Genomic DNA, 21,838 nt, shown 5'->3' on the forward strand with positions numbered 1-21,838 from the left:
GCAAATGGAATGAAAATGTTTACTTAGGCTGAAATCCTATATGCTTGCCAAGGATGAGCTCCATTGAGCAGATCTCTTGGCGGGCTTTGGGCAGAGATGTGGAGTGAAGTGTTCGGTGACATGTTGCTGCCAGACTTTTATAGAATGATGAACAATTTAATGCTGATTTTTTAATTGTTTTTGTTGAAGGTATTGCTTGTATCATATTTGATTTCAATTACAGAATATTGTTTTATATTTTCATTGATGTGAACCTTTCTGGGCCTATTGATAAATAAATAATAGTATGCAATACATTTAGCAGTGTGTGGCTGCTTCCATGACTTGAGTCCAGAGTTTTCATGAGCAGATTTTGGTTCATGGGATGCTCCAACTGGATGGAGGAAGGAAGGAGGTGATTTTTGCTGATTCCTTCTTCCCTCTGTAGCCCCTGGTGATGCTTGAAAAACTGTGCTGGAGGGTTGAGGAAGTGACCCTGGCTCCTGCAGCTGAAAAGGAGAATTTGTGTGAATTGCTTCTTTCCTTCCACCATTGGATCTCGGTGTCCTTTCCACAAACAGAAGCAGCCCTTCCATTTGTAGAAGCAACACATTGGATCCAACCCTATATTTCTTGCTCAGTAGTGACAGTTCATATAAAACATCTGGCTCTAGCAGATTTTCTGTTTTTATCAGATTCAAATAATTCCCACAGTATTTTCACATTGCTATGTTTTATTTATATATACATATATATTTAATGCAGTAGAGAATATCCACACATGGGGAAAAGGTGGTGCACAAATATGGATTTTGATGTCCTTATGCAAAGATACTACTGCTTTTCTGAATGCCATTTCACCTGCTACAACATCAAAGGGAAAATGCTATTCGAGATACCAAATGCACATACAACCGAAATTACCTCTTGTGTCTACTCATCTGACGTTAACGTTTTGGTTACTTCCTGCAAAGGCAATGAAAGTAAGTTGTCCCAGAGAAGCTGCAAATAATCCACTGTTATATTCATACTTATCTCCTTATTTTATAGCACATTTTATTGCTGTTAAGTAAAAAAAAAAAAATACAAGGGTTTAAACCAACAGTCTCCCATTACTGTTAATTTAAATGTGAAATTTGTAGGAGTACTTATTTAAAATATTTGTATCTTGCCCTTTATCATCACTGATTTCTGGAGGGGTAAATTCATAAAATTAAACCTCAGCAGTGAAATACAATTCTTAAATGACAGCAACTAAAATGCCATGGTTCAAAAATATTCTTTATAGCAGCAGGGCAGACTTCATCCTTCCAGTCTGAAGCTATGAAACTTATAACCAGCAGAACCCTGGGCAAATCCATAAGCTTTCAGTTGGCACCAACCTTGGCAGATGGGTTGCCACCACAGAGCAGGCTGCTTATCGCATCACTGCATAATGAACTTTTTGTCAGACGAGACCTCAAAAGGGCCTCTGACAATCGCAATGCATGGTTTAGTACAGGAGGCACTTCTTCAACCAAATTAACACATTTCATGTAGGTATTTTATACATCATTTAAACCACCCATATCCTGCCTTTCCTTCAAAGTGCTCAGGATGGCTGCCAATAAATATAAAACCACAAGCTACCAATGAAAAGTTTGTTAAGCAGCAGCAAGAAATAAGGAAGTGTTTAATGAGATACAAGCTTTCACACAGAAACTTAATGGGGACAGTGGATGACAGATCAACAAGGTACAATGCATCCTGCACTATCTCCGCATGGAATTACCAATGGCAGACCGTACAAAAATAACTAGATGCACTCTTAGAGAGGTAAATAGGCCCTGAATTGGCTCTGATTCTATTGCTCATGGATCCAGAAGACACTATGGCCACACTTGGCAGTCCAGGAAAACTGCTTTCTTGCTGCTGTGACTACTCTGCTAACAGTGAATTTTATAATTTGGTGGGATAAAACATTTCTCTTTAGTCAAAGTTCTCAGTTTTGGCGCAGTCATGAAGAGATCAGTTGTGGAAGTTTGGTTCCCGTCCCCCCACAAAAAAAAAAAAAAAAAGACAAGAATTTTGGAGTTCACGAGTCACAAGCTAACTGTTAACTCTTTAGAGGAATGTTGTTGTTTAGTCGTTTAGTCGTGTCCGACTCTTCGTGACCCCATGGACCATAGCACGCCAGGCACTCCTGTCTTGCACTGCCTCCCGCAGTTTGGTCAAACTCATGTTCGTAGCTTCGAGAACACTATCCAACCATCTTGTCCTCTGTCGTCCCCTTCTCCTAGTGCCCTCAATCTTTCCCAACATCAGGGTCTTTTCCAAGGATTCTTCTCTTCTCATGAGGTGGCCAAAGTATTGGAGCCTCAGCTTCACGATCCGTCCTTCCAGGGAGCACTCAGGGCTGATTTCCTTAAGAATGGATAGGTTTGATCTTCTTGCAGTCCATGGGACTCTCAAGAGTCTCCTCCAGCACCATAATTCAAAAGCATCAATTCTTCGGCGATCAGCCTTCTTTATGGTCCAACTCTCACTTCCATACATCACTACTGGGAAAACCATAGCTTTAACTATACGGACCTTTGTCGGCAAGGTGATGTCTCTGCTTTTTAAGATGCTGTCTAGGTTTGTCATTGCTTTTCTCCCAAGAAGCAGGCGTCTTTTAATTTCGTGACTGCTGTCACCATCTGCAGTGATCAAGGAGCCCAAGAAAGTAAAATCTCTCACTGCCTCCATTTCTTCCCCTTCTATTTGCCAGGAGGTGATGGGACCAGTGGCCATGATCTTGGTTTTTTTGATGTTGAGCTTCAGACCATATTTTGCGCTCTCCTCTTTCACCCTCATTAAAAGGTTCTTTAATTCCTCCTCGCTTTCTGCCATCAAGGTTGTGTCATCTGCATATCTGAGGTTGTTGATATTCTAAAGTATTCCTTTAGAGGAATTCCTTTAGAGGAATACTTAGTACCAAATGGATTTATAAGCAGGCCAGATTTGTCTGTGGATTTTAGAACTATTTACTACTTTTATGAGATATAGACCTCCTGCAGCATCCACTAATTGGGACTTCAGATTTGGAGAGTGTTATCAGTAGAATTTAAAGCTGGGTTTTTGCAGATAGAATTATTTAGGGATATGGCTTAGATCCAAGAAAGATATTGCAATGATAAAGCCAGACTAGATGTCACTCAGGTCTCTTTCAGCTTTAGAATTTTATGACCTTACATTACTGGAGAGTAATTTGCAGATATAGAGTTGGATCCAAGTCTTTGTACAATGTGCAGAAGGAGTTTCTACCAAATCTCTTTCTCTGCACTTCTCAAAACCCAAGCTACTGAAATCCCCAAATCCCACTCCTAACTCCTCACGCTTTCAGCCAAACCAAAAAGTAGTTTATGGAGCTATCATAAATGGTAAGGCAACAAGTCAGATCCCCTCTTTACCCTTGTAATTCAAGCACTAAACATAGGATAGATCTTGACAGAACAGTGCAAAGCTGGAGACTGGACTGTCCTCCTTAGCCAAGCAAATAATGAGTTTCCTTGCACAGAAGTGGAAGGCATATCGCACCCTCTCTAACATCCTAAAACTGCAACTAAAGAAGCCATCATAAAAGGAAGGCATTGACATACCCAATTTCAAACACTGATTTCAATAACAAAACCTGTGGATCCAGCTCTGTATTCATAACTGTATTGTTACAGTTTTACTAATTTCGTGTTTTCCTGTTGTTATTTTTTTTTTACCCAGTAAAATCTTGGAGTGACCAAGGCTGCTTGCTGCACACATTTCAAGGTCATTCCAAAACTGTCACAAAGCTTCTGCTGCACCCAAACTCTACCTCTTTATTTATCTCTGGATCTCTAGATGGATCAGTCAAACTCTGGTCATTTGATACAATGGAACTTTTTTACAGGTAGTTTAAACAAGGTAGTACTCCCTAATTTATAGATATATGGGCTTATATCTGGAGGTGCATCCAGTTCATACATTTTACACACCAGAATATTGACTAGCATTTCATACAGCTTCTAAAATACAAATGTTGTAATCCTTTGTATACTTACTTGGGAATAAGCTCCGTTGAACTCACTGGAATTGATGTCTGAGTAAACATGTATAGGATTATGCTATGAATTTGTTTTGAAATCCCCCCCCCTGAATATATTGATTGTTAAAGATAATGCATCCCTTACTTTGTACAATTCACTGTAAATCGTTCAACAAATTCTATAATTATAATGACTTTTAAATGGCTTTTGCAGGAGCTGGTGTTATATATTGCTTATAGTAGCATTTTTCTGTTATATTTGCATATGATACAAACAGTAATTACCTATTGTTACAAAGTTCCTTCTTTTTGCTGGCTGTTTGACAAATGTGCCAAACTGACCAATGATGTTGTCCTCATCGACTTAGCATCAGTTTTTGCACATAAGGTGGATGACGAGGACAATTTTAATGAATTTGATGTGCTTCCAAGAGTGTCGTGTTATGAATTTCAACCATGGAGTGGCTGGGTGCAGAGGAGTGAGTGGTGGGAGGCACTAGCTGGGGAACCCCCAAGGGAAGGAGGCTCAGAGACAGGGGGTTGGTGGTGGAAAGACAATGAGTGGTCAGGAGGAGCAGACAGGGAGGAAGAGGTATTGGAAGCTAAAGAGGCAACAGGGTTTAGTGAGCAGGAAGAGGCTGGGTCAGAGAGCAGTCCAGAATTAGAGACAGAAGCAGAGGCAGAGCAGAGGCAGGCTGCTGAAGAAGCCAGGGAATCTCCCCACTCCTGCTTCAACCAGCTTCCCTCCCCCTGGTCCCCCAGAACATGCAGAGAAATGAAGAGGGTGGAGCAAAGAGAGACAAGACAACAGAGCCTTAGGCTGCTGGGGAAGGACCCTGGGGAGGATCCTTAGAGAGCAATGGGAAGGCAGGTACCTTCAGTCCTCACAACTGCCTCACTGGAGCAAGACATAGTGGGAAGAGTTGCTGTGATCACTAGGCCTGCCCTGTTTTGGTTTCTTTGAATGAAGAGTTAACTTCACTGACACCATGTGTTTTATGGCTGATCTACTCCTAACTCCAGCTCCCAGCACTTTTCTTCAGCTCACATCTGGCCTATTATACCATTCTTTTATATCCAGCATATCACCATTCAAAGAAGGAATACGTTGGATTGGCACAGTGGATGATAATTTTCTGTACTGCTGTTCTCCCCGCAATCTTCATATATATGATCTGAATTCATTTACTACCTTTTGGACTCGTTTCAACAGTCCAATAACTAAACTCTACGTCTGTAGTGCACATGAGAAGTCCAGCAGGGTGGTTGCTATGGGTGCTGACAACAGGTATGCTGAAATGTTGGGATTTCTGTAAAAAAAGGTTTATTAAAAAGCAAATTATTATTGTTTCCAGTGTGGACACATTGTGATCCTTCCCAAAATAAATATATTTATATTACTATCTGGACGATATAACTCTGAAGCAAATGGTTCAGAGTCATTCCATGCATATCTACTCAGAAGTAAGTCCCACTGAGTTCAGGAGGACTTATTTCCTGGTAAGTGTGTATTGGACTGTATTGGACATACTATCCTTATGCTAGTATCTAAAACTGAAAGCAGTTTCCTAAATAAAGACAACTGCATATATGGGGCCCTATTATGGGAATGTAAAAGAGTTCATTTTAAAGTGTATACCAGTGTTTCCCAAACTTGGGTCTCTAGCTATTTTTGGACTACAACTCCCATCATCCCTAGCTAGCAAGACCAATGGTAAGGATGATGGGAATTGTAGTCCCAAAACAGCTGAAGACCCAAGTTTGGGAAACACTGATGTATATAACAGTTGACCTATAGTTTATTGTTTTTGTTTTTTTAAAAATACTGTTTGCTCTCTGTTTTCTTTCCAAAGTTTAAGAATATTCTCACTTCAAGATGGGGAAAAGTTATGCACAGTTCTGCCACCTCCTTATCCGCCTCTGATCCAGCCAGTTCTAAGTTTTACCTACAACAGAGCCAGTGGAACTGTTTTCTTCCTCCTGACACCTTCAGAAATATGGGTCTACACAGTAAGGTAATCATGTTAACCATTTCGCTTGCCGTTCCAATTACTGCATCAATCCAACTCTTACACAAGTGTCGTTCACAATTTGTTCAGCGGGTGAGGAAGCCCTGATGAATACAGAGAGAAAATAACATCTTTTATCACTTCTGCAGCAACTGCACCGGCTGCCTGTGATCATTTGCACCAAATTCAAGGTGTTACCGTAGTGCTTACAGCCCATCATGGCATCAAATCCATATATCTTACCTGATCACCTCTTTCCATATTAACTCCTTTCTAATTAAGATACTATGGCTAAGAGCAGGCATCCCCAAACTGTGGCCCTCCAGATGTTTTGGCCTACAACTCCCATGACCCCTAGCTAACAGGAACAGTGGTAGGGGAAGATGGGAATTGTAGTCCAAAACATCTGGAGGGCCGAAGTTTGGGGATGCCTGGCTAAGAACTACACTGTTTACGTTCTTTGCCTTAGATGAAATCAGCAGCAGCAAGAAACTTTACAGCAATTAAGAACACAAGAAGAACCTGCTGGATCTGGTCAGTGGCCCATCCAGGCCAGCATCCTGTTCTTACAGTCAGTGGCAGAGAGCAGTCCCGGGGGCGTAGCGTGCCGCCCGCATGGGTGTGGTGTGCGTTCTGGGAGCGTGGTGCACGTTCTGGGGGTGTGGCGCACTGCCTGCAGGGGCGTGGGGCACGTTCTGGGGGCGGAGACAGCTGCGATGGCACCCTGCCGGGATCGCGCTGCCGGGGGCGGCACGCTCCCACCACCCCCATCTTCCTACGCCCCTGTTTACAGTGGTCAACCACGTGCCTGTAGGAAACCAAGAAGCAGCACCTGAGCACCAGAACACTCTCCCCTCTGGCAGTTTCCAGCTACTGGTATTCAGAAGCTAGTAACTACTGATGGACGTATCTTCCATGAATTTGTCTGATCCTCTTTTAAAGCCATCTAAGTTGGTGGCAGTCACTGCCTCCTGTTTGAGTGAGTTCCATAGTTTCACAATGTGCTGTGTGAAGAAGTGCTTCCTTTCATCTGCCCTGAATTGCCCAGCGTTCAGCTTCCTTGGATATCCATGAGAACATGGGAGAAAAACTGTTCTCTGTCTACTTTCTCCATGCCATGCATAGTATTATAAGCTTCTATCCTGTAGCCTTCACTTGCCTTTTTTTTCTAAATGAAGAAATCCTAATTGCTGCAATCTTACCTCATTGGGCAGTTGCTATATCAACCTTGATAATCTTGGTTGCCCTCTTCTGAACCTTTTACAACCCTACAACATCTTTTTTTTTGAGGTATGGTGACTAGAACTGTGCAGGTTAGGTAGCCGTGTTGGTCTGACATAGTCAAAACAAAATAATTTTAAAAAATAAAATAAAATAAATTCCTTCCAGCAGCACCTTAGAGACCAACTAAGTTTGTCATAGGTATGAGCTTTTGTGTGCATGCACACTTCTTCAGATACACGTGCAGTTTTTCAAATGCGGTCTCACCATAGATTTGTATGGCATTATGTTATTGTCCCTAAGGGTGTGGAATTATCTCCCTTGGAAGTCAAGACCTGTGAGGCAGGCTACAATCCTAACCCTTCACTGGCTGGGGTGGGGATTGATGGGCACTGTATGCTCCTCAGCCCTACCAATTTGACTGGCCAGGGCAAAAAGGGGTGGATAGGAAAGGAAAATGCCCCTTCGCTGTCCCAACTTCTAGACAGGCATAGTGGAGAGGCTTAGATTGAGTCTAATTGCTACCATGTGATAGCAGTACTCAGCAGATCCTATAGCAGCCAAGCCCCACTCCCCAAATGCTCCATTTCAGGACTTTCCATTGGCAGGGATATCGCCAATGGTAGCTTCTGCCTTCCATTTGGGTGGCTGCATTGGGGTGTTCCTGGTGGGGGCTTCTCTTCTGATAGAGCCAGGCAGGACTGGACACCTCCGCTCTATCCAAACTGCCTCCAGCATGGCGGATCTGGGATGTAGATTGCTCTTCTTGGCAGTTTGCTAGCTGGAACTGTCTATCTGTCACTGGGTGAAGATTGGGGTCACGGGGTAGGAGAAGCTTCCACTTGCAGGTTACTATTGGGGTACAGTAAAGGTAAAGGTAAAGGGACCCCTGACCATTAGGTCCAGTCGTGACCGACTCTGGGGTTGCGCGCTCATCTCGCATTATTGGCCGAGGGAGCCGGCGTATAGCTTCCAGGTCATGTGGCCAGCATGACAAAGCCGCTTCTGGCAAACCAGAGCAGCACATGTAAACGCCGTTTACCTTCCCGCTGTAGCGGTTCCTATTTATCTACTTGCATTTTGACGTGCTTTCGAACTGCTAGGTTGGCAGGAGCTGGGACCAAGCAACGGGAGCTCACCCCGTCACAGGGATTCGAACCGCCGACCTTCTGATCAGCAAGCCCTAGGCTCAGTGGTTTAACCACAGTGCCACCTGGGTCCCTATTGGGGTACAGTAGCAGAGGGCAATTCAGTCAGCACCATACAACCATGTGGTTGCAGGCAGGGTAACAGTGGCATAGCTTCAGTGCCACTTTTTATCTGTTATAAGATAGGACCAGCTTTCATCTCCCTCTTTGATTGACTCACATCCATCATGGGTGGCTTTCCACAGAGAATCATTTCACTAGCCACTGCTCTTTATGAACTTTCAAAGCAGCTGTGAATCCCGCTTTTTCCATGTGGTTATTTATTTACTTATTTATTTAGCATATTTGTTATGCACCTGTCACCAAATGGTCCCAGGGTGAGCTACATATAGCAATAAAGCAGTAACTTAACAATATCATATGTACAATATTACAATATTAACATGTACATAGAACATTCCTAACAGCCTAAAAAAAAAAACTAAAAAAAAGCAGCTGATGAACAAATGCCAAAAATTCAACATTAAACTTCTCCTGGAGGTGAGGCTGGAGTCCTGGAGGCTGACTGAATGCAGGGATTGGCAAAATTATTGTTTTGCTGGCTGCCAAATTATTTTAAATGTCTTGTTTGCTGTAAAAAGTATGCTAGTCTCATTTTATTGTGGTTTTATGTTGTGTTGTGGTACTTTTACAGAAACTGCTTTGAGCCAAGGAAATGCAATATTTAAATATTTAAATATTTTAAATAAAAAGTATTTAAAGTATTTAAATATTTTAAATAAAAAGTAGAGTAGGTTAAAGAACAGGGCATTTATAATTTGAGGCAAAGAATATGTGTTTATAGGCCCATTCTTTACTTCAACTGCAGAAACAGAAAGAACTTGGTGAAGCCTATTGCAAAAGGTGTAGGCTGAATTTACTGTTCCAGTTTACTAGGCACTTCTAGCTTGTGCTTCTCAATCACACTCATCCAGCCATTGAAGTTGACTCCAGTTCCCTCTGTAAAACCTTTTGTTGTGCCCTTTCAGCTCTTGCCAAAATGGCATTGTCTCACACAATGTGCTCAGTGAATTGTAGCATTTTTGGCTTAAACATGAGCCCTGGTGATTGATAGTAATCATCCATCCTTAATTCCAAAGAATTAGTTTGGATTAACTCTCGAGAGATTTTTTCCCCCTCTATTGGGTAATGTTAGCAAGTGACATTGGGGATTTTTGAAGCACCTGAAAATTTTACTGTTATTAGGTGCTGAAGGTTTTTAATAGAAGCAAAAAAATAAATTTGCTGATGAGTAAGATAAACTTGCATTCTCAGTATAATATTGAAAACAGTTGATTGGTCAGTTGGTATGTGTTACTGCAAGTTAAAAGGTATAGAAAAATGAAATTATATTTTTAATGTTCATTCTAAGACAAGGAGGCAGTTAAGTGAACATTACATAAAAATACTACATAACGTGTCCATATTGACCTATTTGAGGCACATTTTTAATGGTGGGTATCACCTCCTACTCAGATTTTCCTGGCCAAAGGTGTGGGGACCATTCCTGAAGTGGCTTATGGGAAAAGAAAGGCTGAGCAATTCCCAAAATGGAACATGATGTGGGGAGAAAACCCCAGAATGAAAACAAAATGAAAGCCTGAAATATGATGAATGCATTTCCTCTGCAATAGCCTATCTGGTGTTAACTTTTGAAGCAGGGTTAGTTAGAATCTGACCATAGTGGTTTTCAATATTTTTATTACTATTTTTTTTTACATCTATACCCCACTTTTCAGACTTTTGTGGTTTCAGTTTTAAAAAAACTTTGGAATGTTCAAACATTTCTATTTTTAGAATAGTTGCATTTCACATTCAGCAACGTTTCTTGTGGGTGTGAAATGGAAACCAGTGCACCACTGTGCACACTAACATTTTTCGTATATAGGCTGCCCCAAAATCTCTCCAAAGGGCAAAATACACTAAGGCAGGGCAAGAGTTATTTAACAGAGATAAAATCATGATTGATCCTGATAAAGAAGTGGGACGCTTAGAGCATATTAATATGTTCCCTAACCAGCCATAAGGGGTGTGTTCATTTCTAATCCAAGAATGATGAACCTGCCAGCTTACCCCTTCTGAGCAGAAGACAGACAGGCTTGTCTTTAAAATTAATCACCCCTCTTCCTTGAAGCCTTGAAAAGCAACATCTCCTTTTTGCCTTTGTTCTGGTCAGTTTCAGCTTCTCCGCAGCTTCATAAGTAAAGTAAACTGGATAAAGCTATCAAGTACTGAGCTGAACTTGCTAGGTTAGTGGTTTTGAAACGTGGAAACTCATAAGGGATTCCTCAATGAACAGACTGATAACAGCAGACAAACGTGTACAAGCTTGTGCGCTAGTATTCATGTTCTGTAATGAGCAGCTGGAGGAGAAAGTTGTTTGTGTTCTGTGAAACAGTTTAAATGGGTCACTGGAAATGCTCAATGGTCCGCACACCTTAGAAGATAATGTCCCTCTGCTGATGTGCAAGGATTTCTCATGTGACAAGTCAATGTGGAAAGGGCTGGGTGAAGCCAGGAAGTTTTATAACGAGTCTTCTTGGGAGTTGTGAACCTTTTCAGCTTGTTTTAATTAAGAGAGTTTCTCTCGATTACATCAGAACTATCTAGCAGATGAAAAATCTTTCAAGCAGCTATCTAGCTGCTGAGGCTTGGCAGCATTTTTTTTTAATCCTTTCTACTCAGCAAGGGTGTGTGTGTGTGTGTGTGTGTGTGTGTGTGTGTGTATGAACATACAAACAGAAGAATAATGTTTTTCAGCACTGCTTGGCAGTATGAAGAAGGCCTGTGCATACTTTTTCCTTTCAGCATATTTAGGAATAAGATCTGAATGAATGGACATACTAAAATACAGTAGCTACAATAGTTTCACTGTCTTGATCAGGTATTCCCAAACTTCGGCCCTCCAGATGTTTTGGACTACAATTCCCATCTTCCCCAACCACTGTGGTCCTGTTAGCTAGGGATCATGGGAATTGTAGGCCAAAACATTCAGAGGGCCGCAGTTTGGGGATGCCTGGTCTTGATGGTTGATTGCATATGGTAATTGCAGAGGACCCACAGAATCTAGACAGTATCTTAATTTTCATCTTCTGGATTTCCAGCATACCTGATTTCTTTCCTTTTAAAAATCAAGTTTATTAAAGGTTTTCAACCTAATGTATGATAACAATCAAACTAAACTAAAGAGAATTTAAAAAAAAATCCAATATATCAAATAGAAAAAACTAAAGAAAATGTAAAATACATTAATTATGATCCTCATAAAACACAAAATTATAAATATATGTAGCACTCAGTATACCTGATTTATGAATTGCTTGTCTTCTGCAACATTTTGTAAAATCCTGTACAAATGATAACAATCAAGGACTAACAATAGTTTGGATGGGAAGGTGAATTTTGCCAATTCTGTCTTACCTTGAAGCCCCCAGCACCACCATCCACTGACTCTGGTCCTGGGAGTTGGGGAACCCTCCAGAATATTGTGGGAGATGGTGATGGGGGCTACTGGAGAAAACAGAAGAAACCACCTTCTCATTTCCTCTGCCAGCAAGCTCCTCCTGCTGAATCAGAAGGACCTTTTTCATCCAAGACACAAGTTAGCTCCATGGCAAAGAGTGCCTTTTACCAACACCAGCTGCATTTATTCCTGGGCCAGAGGTAGTAGTAGTAGTAGTAGTAGTAGTAGTAGTAGTAAATTATTTATACCTCGCCCATCTGGCTGGGTGGCTCCCAACAGAATATTAAAAACATTATAAAACATCAAACATTAAAAACTTCCCTAAACAGGGCTGCCTTCAGATGTCTTCTAAAAGTCAGATAGTTGTTTATTTCCTTGACATCTGATGGGAGGGTGTTCCACAGGGTGGGCACCACTACCAAGAAGGCCTTCTGCCTGGTTCCCTGTAACCTCATTTCTCGCAGTGAGGGAACCGCCAGAAGGCCCTCGGTGCTGGACCTCAGTGTCCAGGCTGAAAGATGGGGATGGAGACGCTCCTTTGGGTATACTGAGCCAAGGCCATTTAGGGCTTTAAAGGTCAGCACCAGCACTTTAAACTGTGCTCGGAAACATACTGGGAACCAATGTAGGTCTTTCGGGACTGGTGTTATATGGTTTTGGCTGCCACTCCCAGTTACCAGTCTAGCTGCCAGTCTAGTTTAGTCACAGTGGTCCATGCACTGGTAGCTTCACAGTTGGATTTCTGCAATGTGTTTTATATACAGGTAGGTCTGCCTGTGGGCTTGGATTGTGAGTTGCAGCAGGTACAGAAAGCAAAGGTAGACTTGGTGGCTATCCACAAACATAACACCAGTTCTGTAGGAACTGCACTGACTGTCAGTTAGCTACCAAGCTCAGTGTGTTGCATTGACATGTAAAGTCCTACACGACATTGGACCTAGGTGTTTGCTCGACTGCCTACCCTTGTAAACACCAGCCTGGTATTTGAGATTGGGTGGACATTTAAAACCCTTGTAGAGATATTTTTCTCTACTCAGGCATTTGGTTAGTTGATTGGAGATGTTTTGTCACTCTCCTGGTGCTGTAAAGTAAGTTTGATTTATTGCTGTTGCGGCTTGATTTATTTTTTATTGTTTTATTTCATTATGTTTTTATTTTGTGCCTTGCTGTGGGAATGAATTTAATAAGCAGTGGGTTCTAAATTACCTAAACGCAGCACAGGTCTAAATTACCCAGACACAGCAAAGTGTTTAGGTACTTTGAATTTGGTTTTTAAAATACTGAAAATATCACTCAGATGATTTTTGTACAAAAGTAGATGATATGACTTCTGTATTATGTAAGTGAGTTAATACCATTTGTTTTAAATATAGCAAGAATGACAGACTTATTATGTCCCAGTTTGTTCCTATTGTTTGGTAATAGAGCTAACAGTGATTCATTTTACACATTCAGTGGGATAATGCATAATTGCAAATTAACACGTGACAAACATAATGCTTGAACTCATGATGAGCCATTCTAATAGTCACATCCCTTAACGCCTTGAGAAAATGGGATTGTTGCCTAATTAAGTTACACCCATTGTTATTGATGCATTGAAGATTACTATCAGGAACTTTGTACATACTAAGGAACAAATCTGCCGAAAACATTAACACCGAATACAATTATTATTTTTTAAGTGGGTAATCTGGCCCAAAGGGAGAGGCTGCATGGTGAAATTAAGCAGATGGAAACTTAATGAACTCAGAGTTGTATTTGATGTAGCGCTATGGCAAAGGTTCCATTGGTGCAAGGATTTTCCTTGCAAAACAGAACATTCTCCCCCCCCCACCCTCCTTAAATCCGCTGTGGGGATCCCCAAACCCTCCTGGGCAGATCTGGGAATGGTGTGGGCCGAGGAGAGGAGGAGGTTCTCATTGCACTATCAAGAAATCTTTGTGTTGCCTTCCACTAATGCAACAATCTCATTGAATTTGGCCCTCATTGCCTTAGGCTGTGTACAAAGCACTAAGCAAAGTACTGAGGAGCTTGTAGTACAGAATACCAGACCCTCCAAGAGTCCCTATATTCCAGGAGGAACCCTGGATTTAAAGAAGTCATCCCGATTTCTTATTTGATCCCGGAAGGTCCTGCTTTTCCTTAGGTAAAGGGTAAAGGGACCCCTGACCATTAGGTCCAGTTGTGACCGACTCTGGGGTTGCAGCACTCATCTCACATTATTGGCCAAGGGAGCCGGCGTACAGCTTCCAGGTCATGACAAAGCCACTTCTGGCGAACCAGAGCAGCACATGGAAACGCCGTTTACCTTCCCGCCAGAGCGTTTATCTACTTGCACTTTGATGTGCTTTCGAACTGCTAGGTTGGCAGGAGCTGGGACTGAGCAACGGGAGCGGGGATTCGAACCGCCGACCTTCTGATTGGCAAGCCCTAGGCTCTGTGGTTTAACCCACAGCGCCACCTGCGTCCCTTTTCCTTAGGATGTCCCTATTTTCATCAGAGAAATGTTGGAGGGTATGGAGTTATGCAACCCCCAAACCACTATACAACCTTTAGAAAACATTTGACAAGGCAGCACTGTATAGGGAAGTTTTTTAAATGTTTAATGTTTTATTATGTTTTTATGTATGTTGAAAGCAGCCTGGGACAGCCCAGCCAGATGGGTGGGTATAGATAGTAAAATATTATGGTTTGTTGAGACGGAGGCACTCTTCCCTTTTGTAGCTAATGTTCAAATGTTTCTTCCTTAATAAGTAGCAATGAGCTAAATCTAATGGCTCCCTGCTTATATAAACTACCATAAAAGTTGTCCAAACTGCCCTAAAAGTGAATTTTTAGCATCTTATGCTACAGGGTATTTAATAATGAAATTCTGTTCTATTAACCCTATTGATTTTCAGTTACCTTATGTAACTGTGATTTGTGGTGTAATATGCAAGGATTTGAGAGGTTATATTGCTTTGAGGTTTGACTAACTAGTTCCTAAACTGTTTCTAATCTAATATTGTAAATGTCACTGTCATTTTTAATAGAGGATGTGCTGTTTATTCTGGGAGAGTGCAGTTTGTGCATATGCATACCAGAAGCCATAAAGGAAAAATCCAGCAATCCTAGGATGTGCCCATTTGAACCGCAATAAATAAATTTTGGATAGTTTCCAGCGGAATTTGAGTGGAACTTTTGCTTGGCTTCCTTCTCAGAGGTTTGGCCAACCTCTCCTGAGATGCAGTGGTCATGTGACTGTGCTGCGGCTACATCTAGGAAGCGTTCATTTTCACTGGCTTCTTGCAAGAGAACCTCCAAGAGGGAAGTTGACCGTGAGTTTTCACCCTGTAGGCATGAGGGCAGCGTGGCTGTCTTGGTTTCCCCCCTGCCCTCCTTTCAGGCAATGAAGAGGTGGAGGAGGGGTTCAGCTCTTCCCACCTGTTCTCTGCAAGGGACTTCAAGTCATTGTTGAAGAAGGCCTTACCTTTGCGGATCACTTCTGTGGGGAGGGGATAGCACCCCCCAAATGCAAGTCCCTCACAATGAGGTTTCCTTTTCCAGAGAACTTTAACTTTTTGTTAGTGTGGGGGATGCCTGGAGCCCCCAAAGCTTCCTACTCCTTGTTCAGGTGCCTTCATCTCTATGATAAAATTGAGGAGGATTTCTTGAAGGCCAGAAAGACTCTTGCATGATCTCACTTCAACGTTAGAACAGTAATTTATGAAAGTTCAGAATGTTGTTTAACACCTGAAATGTGCTTTGATTCTAGGACTAATCCGGCATGTAGAGCAGCAGTATGGACTATAGGAGAGCTACAACAACACTTGCATAGGAAACATCCCCTTGCCTCGTAAGTTTCCTTAATCTGTTCAGTAGTCTTTCTAATTGTTGTTGAACTGCTTTTTCATCTGGCGTAGGCTTCAGTTCATTAAACATTTTTGTCTGTTCAAGCCCTCTTTGGTTGCATTGGTAGAGTGTATTAAGCCAGTTAATTTCTTCAGGAATAGTTTTGAAGTAATTTCATTCCACATGTCTAGAGCACCATATGTGATCCCTAGTCAGCAGGGAGTAATGAATGTGAACAGAATTATAAAAAGGGTTTACAGATAAGATGATGCTTATATTCAAGAGATTTTACATGCTGAATATTTCTTACATGGCAACAGAATCCCCTGTCCTGACAGCCTGGGGTGTCAGAATGAATTATTCACTTCATTAGTGGGTTTGGACTTCAAGCAGACCTACAGAGGTCTGACTGAGTCATAAACTCTGCTTATGGGAGAAATGACATTTGCATTTTGATGAAATTTCAGATGAGCAACAGGGAAAAAATTGTTTTGAACAAGTCACTGTCTTAGAATGGTGTGTTGATAAGGCTATAATGCACGTATCACACACACACCCATAAGGAGAAAGAAAAAACACATAACAATATTATTATTGTTTTAACATGTTGATGTTTACTGTCCTGGGATTCTTTGGGAGGAAGGGTGGGGTGCAAATGTAAAAATAAATAAATAAACACCGGTAAATAAATAAATATTTTAATTATTAAAAAGCAAAAATTATCTGAAAAAGGGTTCTTTCGGCATATATAGTTTTCTGTGACATTCCATGGGCCCCAGCTTTTTGAGACCCATGGCCACACATGGGATTTTGAGAGAGAGGGGGGGGGGAGATGTGGGCAACACCACAAAATTGCTGTTTCGACAGGCTTTGCCAGTAGCAAATTGTTGGCACTAACCCCGCTTGCTCACACTTTGTGTGCTTCTTGGGTGCTGGAATAAGGTTACTAGACATCCCCGGTTCCCAGGGACAGTCCCCAGATTCACCAATCTGTCCCCGGACAAAATCTGTCCCTGGAGTGTCCCCGTATTTTAATTAATGTTCCCGTATTTATGCCTGGGGACTTCCGGAGAGGCAACATGGTGGGCGCCATGGCAGCAAGCAGCACTGGAGGTCCCAGCCATGTCAAAGTTCCAGCCAGCCAATCCGCAACTTTACTGGCCAATTTTTTTTCATGAAATACTGGTCTCATGTCGCTCGTATTGCATCCAGTATGTGCTCCCACCTTTGAAGTTGCTTCAATATGTCTTCCTAGCTGTATTCAGAAGAATGAAATTTTTCAACATACTCGAAAAAGAAATTTCAGGACTTCACTGAAATGCGAATGCCTCTGCAGCTTGTCTTCGCCATTGTGCTACTTGATAGATGAAGGAGTGGTGTTTGCAGATAATCAGGAATTTCTGGTTCTCGGCATGCAGGTAAAAAACCAGATGATATACCAGTATGCGTAAAATTAATTTAATCAACTAGATTTGTACTAGGGTTAGTGTGTATACATATGCATGCTTCACAGGGGTTGGAAATGCAAATGCTGAATTGACAAATATTTACAAATTTGTTGCTGAAGGATGTCCATAGGCTAAGTTAGCTTCTCGTGGACTAGTGTTAAAAGAAACTAGCACCCTCCAGAATATGTTAACCATTTTAATCTGCTTTATGCAGTGTTCTGCTATGGGGGATTTTTCATCTTCTTCCTTGAGGAACTGCCTGAGGACAGAGGTGTGCATGGGCAGGGGAAATAGGGCATGCTTTTAGAAATGCAAAGTGGTTACAAAGACACCCAGAAAAGTTTATTAAGATAACATCCAAATGTAGTCATATGAAATTTAAAATCCTCAAATCAACAGATTATGCAATTGATACAAAGCATCCTTACATTATTGTTGGTCATTCATCCCACTTTTTCCTACTCTGGCAGGCAGTGTCTTTCCACTGTCATAGCCAGAGGTCTTTTCCTGATTGGTCTCCAGAGGTCCTTTTCAGGATCCCTTACATTTTAGATGCCAGGGTCTGAGGTGTGTGTTCTGCTCCCTGAGCTTTATAGACCCTCCCTTGATAACAGATTGGGAAAGATGTCTGCTTGAGACTTGGCCAACTGCTGCCAATTACAATAGATACAGTGGTACCTTGGTTCCCAAACGGCTTGGCTCCCGAACAAATCAGCTCCCGAACACCGCAAACCTGGAAGGAAGTGTTCCAGTTTGCAAATGTTTTTTGGAAGCCAAACGTCCATTTCGGCTGTCGGCATTGTTTCTGGGGCCAATCAGCCAGTCAGAAGTCATGCCATGGTTTGCAAATGTTCTTGAAGTCGAACGGACTTCCAGAATGGATTAAGTTCGGGAACCAATGTACCACTGTATTGGGTTAGCTGATCAATGGTTTGACACAATCGTATAATCTTAGAGTTGGATGGGATCCAAGGGTCATCTAGTCCAACCCCCTGTAATCCAGGAATCTCAGCAAAAGCATCCATGACAGATGGCCATCCAACTTCTGCTTGAAAACCTCCAAGGAAGGAGAGTCCACAACCTCCCGAGGGAGACTGTTGCACTGTTGAACAGCTCCAACTCTCAGAAAGCTTTTCCCACATGTTTAGTGGGAATCAGTGTACAAATAGCCCTTTCCGCTGTAAGGAGGTGAGCTATGGTTTCTAAGTCAAGAAGACAAAACAAGGACACCAGGAAGCTGAACAAGGCCAGAATTTAATGTGATTAGTCCCTATGAGGAACAGGATATTGGGCTACATAGTCCTTTGGTCTGATCCAGCAGGATAGGAAGGGAGATTAGGGGATTAGGGAACCTCAGCAGAAGTTTGCAGGGTCAAGAAGAGGAATGAGCATGAAGGAAGAGCAAAGGTCTGACTTGGTGTGCTTTGAATGGGAAGTGGATGTAGTGGCAAGGGGGTGGGAGAGAACCAATCACGGTGAGGGGAAATGAAGAGAGAAAAGCAGCCAATAAAGTTATCTGGGCTCTGGACATTCACTAAACTCAGCAGGGGAGCAACAATTCCAGGTTAGCTTTTAAGGATTCCAGGTTAGCTTTTAGGAAGTCCAGGATTTGAGTCCATCCTTCATGGCTGGTTCTGACACTAGGATATAGCTAAGGTAAGCTTTTCATTTAGTTACTCAAGTCTGCGTTTCCAATGGATAGCGATGAGTTTGTATTCATTTTATATATTTATAAAAATTAGGATGTATTTCACAGCTTGTGGGTTGATCCTTTCAAGCCAAATAAGCATTAATAATGATATGTGTAGTTTTGTTATTGTTTTATCAGCAATAATAATAATAATAATAATAATAATAATAATAATAATTTGTCATGGTAAATTATGAGAACATTAAAAAAGAAGCACGACCACAGAAAACAGTCAAGAGATGTTGTGTAAAACCCAGTAAGAAACAGTCAGTTATAGTCAGCATTTTGAAAAGTAAGATTACTTGTAGGTATGCTTCTGTTATACTCTCACATAAAAGTCAGACTTCCACACAAATGCATCTCTAGCTGTTTGGCTACATAACACATATGTTCAAGAACAATTTCACAGATTGCTGACCCTGAAATCTGAAACATGAATGCTACAGCAGTTTGCAACAAAGCATTAAAAAACCTTGTGTAACTTCTTTCATTATGGAGTGATTTGGCACCTGAAACTTTGTTTGTAGATCTAATAGTTAAAAGGAAACAGGTTGAGTACAGAAAGTACAGTAATTGCAATTATCTTACTGATCAACTGTCACTGTGCTCTAAAAAACTGCCTGATAGTTAAGAAATTTAGAAATTTGATAGTGGACAGATTATGGGGAAAAACATTTTAGAGCATAATTCACACAGTGCCCTCCCCACCCCCTGCATGTGAAGCTGCACCTGGGGGAGGGGATCAGCATAGGTCTCAATGGGATTATTTTCCATCTCTCTTTTACTTTATAAATTTAAGTGTACATAGATTTCCATGCATCAGTCATCAATGAGAATAGGAGGCCAGTAATTCACCCATCTTCCTCCTTCCCATTGTACCACCCTGCAAAATATTCAAGTCTCATGGAAGCTGTCTAGTCTTTATTTATTTATTAGAACAGAGCAATAAATAATGTTCTGGGGTCTCCATGTCTTTGACTTTATAGGTGCACTCTAATATTATGGCATTCTGGGGGAAAGCTGTGGGTGTTGGTAGGTGTGGGTGTTGATGGATAATGTATGTATGTGTGTCAGATTTTGCATCTCATCCAGCACCGAGGGTCTTCTGGCGGTTCCCTCACTGCGAGAAGCGAAGCTATAGGGAACCAGGCACAGGGCCTTCTCAGTAGTGGTGCCTGCCCTGTGGAACACCTTCCCATCAGATGTCAAGGAGATGAGTAACTATATAACCTTTAGAAGACATCTGAAGGAAAGGGACATTTTTAAGGTTTAATATTTTGTTACTTTTTTATATATGTTAGAAGCCGCCCAGAGTAGCTGGGGCAACCCAGTCAGATGGGCTGGGTACAAATAATAAATTACTATTATTATTAAAGGATGGACGAATTCTATTTCTCCATACATCAGTACAGAATTTGGTTTATTATGAAATGACTGCTTATACAGATCCGGTAAGTACGCTTTTTTCTAATCTTACTTTTTATCAACAATATGTAAAAAAAAGTTTGTTTTAGTTTAAATATAACCTTTTAAAAAATACTGCTTATTTTTGAGAACTGTCGGGATTGTGATAAGATCATCACGTTACATTAATTGGTCCAAAAAGACTGCTACAAGAAGTGCTCTACGTGTATTATCTTGAATTGCTAATTGTCCTCCGCATAGCATATATTTTAGAGGGTGAGGTACATCAAGTGCACTTAATTGCCATAATCTAGTTGTTCCATGTTTGCACAAAATTTCCTCTAGGCAGGGCAAAGCTGGGAGTAGAAAGGCATGCCCCTTTCCACACAAATTATCCAACTAATTCCTTAGTTATGCAAAGACTAGCCATTGAGGCCCATAAGTGCTAGCCCTCTCAGCAAAAGGGAATTCTGGCAGGCTCAGCTTGTCCGACCAGTTTGAATCATTATAGAGCCGCAGTCTTAGGGAGCAGGGTTCTTAAGAGATCATCGAGAGCAACATATCTCATTAAAATGTTAAAGGTTAATACGAAACATTATTGTGAAACCTAAACATACCAGCACCTTTCCAAAGAGTATATTAAAATGTGCTCTAAGTGGCCCGCTGATTCGGTTTCTTTTTTTTTAATTTTTAATTTTATCCATTCAGGAACTGCTATTTTAAAATATAAACATCAATTGGTTTAGGTGGTCCATTTAAGACACGATGTGGCCCATCAGCAGCTAATAATTATGTGCCAGAGCCCAAGATGCAAACTGATACACTTCAGAAGCTTACCTGGTCTGGAGCTCGTTTCGCAAGTGAACACAGGAAACGATACCATTGTTTTTACAAGGCTTGTGAGTAATGAGAACAACTGGGTGCTAGTGTGAGAATATGTCTGCGTGTCACATTCATGGAAATGCTAGAGCTATTGTGCTGTGTCAAGCTGCAGTTGCTGCAAAAACACTGCTGCATGGTTGCTCTCTGGGGCAACCTATCAACAAATGTGAAACCTTTTTTGAATGGATTTCAGTGCCTGCCAATTTGCTACCTACCTAGATTCAATGTTTTACTAGGTACTAGTGTCTGTAGCCCCATACCTCTCCTCCTACAGCCCACCCCAGTCACTTAGGTCTGTGGTTGAAAATCTGTTGCTGATGTGCCCCCACACAAGCTAAAAAACTGTTGTAACTTGAGCACTTGCTTTAAGCATTGTGGCACCAGTTGTCTGAAATCCCTTAGAAATGAAACAAGCCCCAACTTGGTTATGTTTTTGACTTCTGTTGAAAACTTCTTTTCTCCCTTGCCTTCCCAAGGTAGCCTATTTTATCTTTCCAGTTTTTTAATCCTTGTTGAATTTTATGTTTTAATACTGTTTTGTGACTCGTTTTGTTTTATTCTACTTCTGTGGTCACTTTTTATGCTGGTTTATTGCTTATCTAAGGGACACGGGTGGCGCTGTGGTCTAAACCACTGAGCCTCTTGGGCTTGCAGATCGGAAGGTCGGCAGTTCGAATCCCCA

The 21,838-nt window shown here is 41.5% G+C and overlaps 1 protein-coding gene and 1 long non-coding RNA gene across 2 annotated transcripts in view; one reads left to right on the top strand and one right to left on the bottom strand.

Annotated features, from left to right (window-relative positions):
* Positions 1-21,838, top strand: part of LOC118080053 (uncharacterized) — an 81,873-nt gene that overhangs the window by 17,598 nt on the left and 42,437 nt on the right. The window contains exons 8-15 of the mRNA XM_088663274.1: positions 745-962; positions 3,718-3,883; positions 5,100-5,306; positions 5,872-6,033; positions 15,656-15,736; positions 16,988-17,150; positions 20,247-20,321; positions 21,021-21,173. Coding sequence (XP_088519400.1) covers positions 745-962; positions 3,718-3,883; positions 5,100-5,306; positions 5,872-6,033; positions 15,656-15,736; positions 16,988-17,150; positions 20,247-20,321; positions 21,021-21,173 — 1,225 coding nt within the window. The remainder of the gene's footprint in view (positions 1-744; positions 963-3,717; positions 3,884-5,099; positions 5,307-5,871; positions 6,034-15,655; positions 15,737-16,987; positions 17,151-20,246; positions 20,322-21,020; positions 21,174-21,838) is intronic.
* On the bottom strand, positions 339-5,226 carry LOC148686948 (uncharacterized). The gene is made up of 3 exons (XR_015948460.1): positions 5,126-5,226; positions 4,035-4,072; positions 339-488 (listed from the first exon to the last, which is right to left on the bottom strand). It is a non-coding gene; the product is annotated as an uncharacterized LOC148686948 (long non-coding RNA).

Source organism: Zootoca vivipara, chromosome 2 (genome assembly GCF_965207765.1).
Source record: "Zootoca vivipara chromosome 2, rZooViv2.hap1.1, whole genome shotgun sequence".
NCBI classification, from domain to species: Eukaryota; Metazoa; Chordata; class Lepidosauria; order Squamata; family Lacertidae; genus Zootoca; species Zootoca vivipara.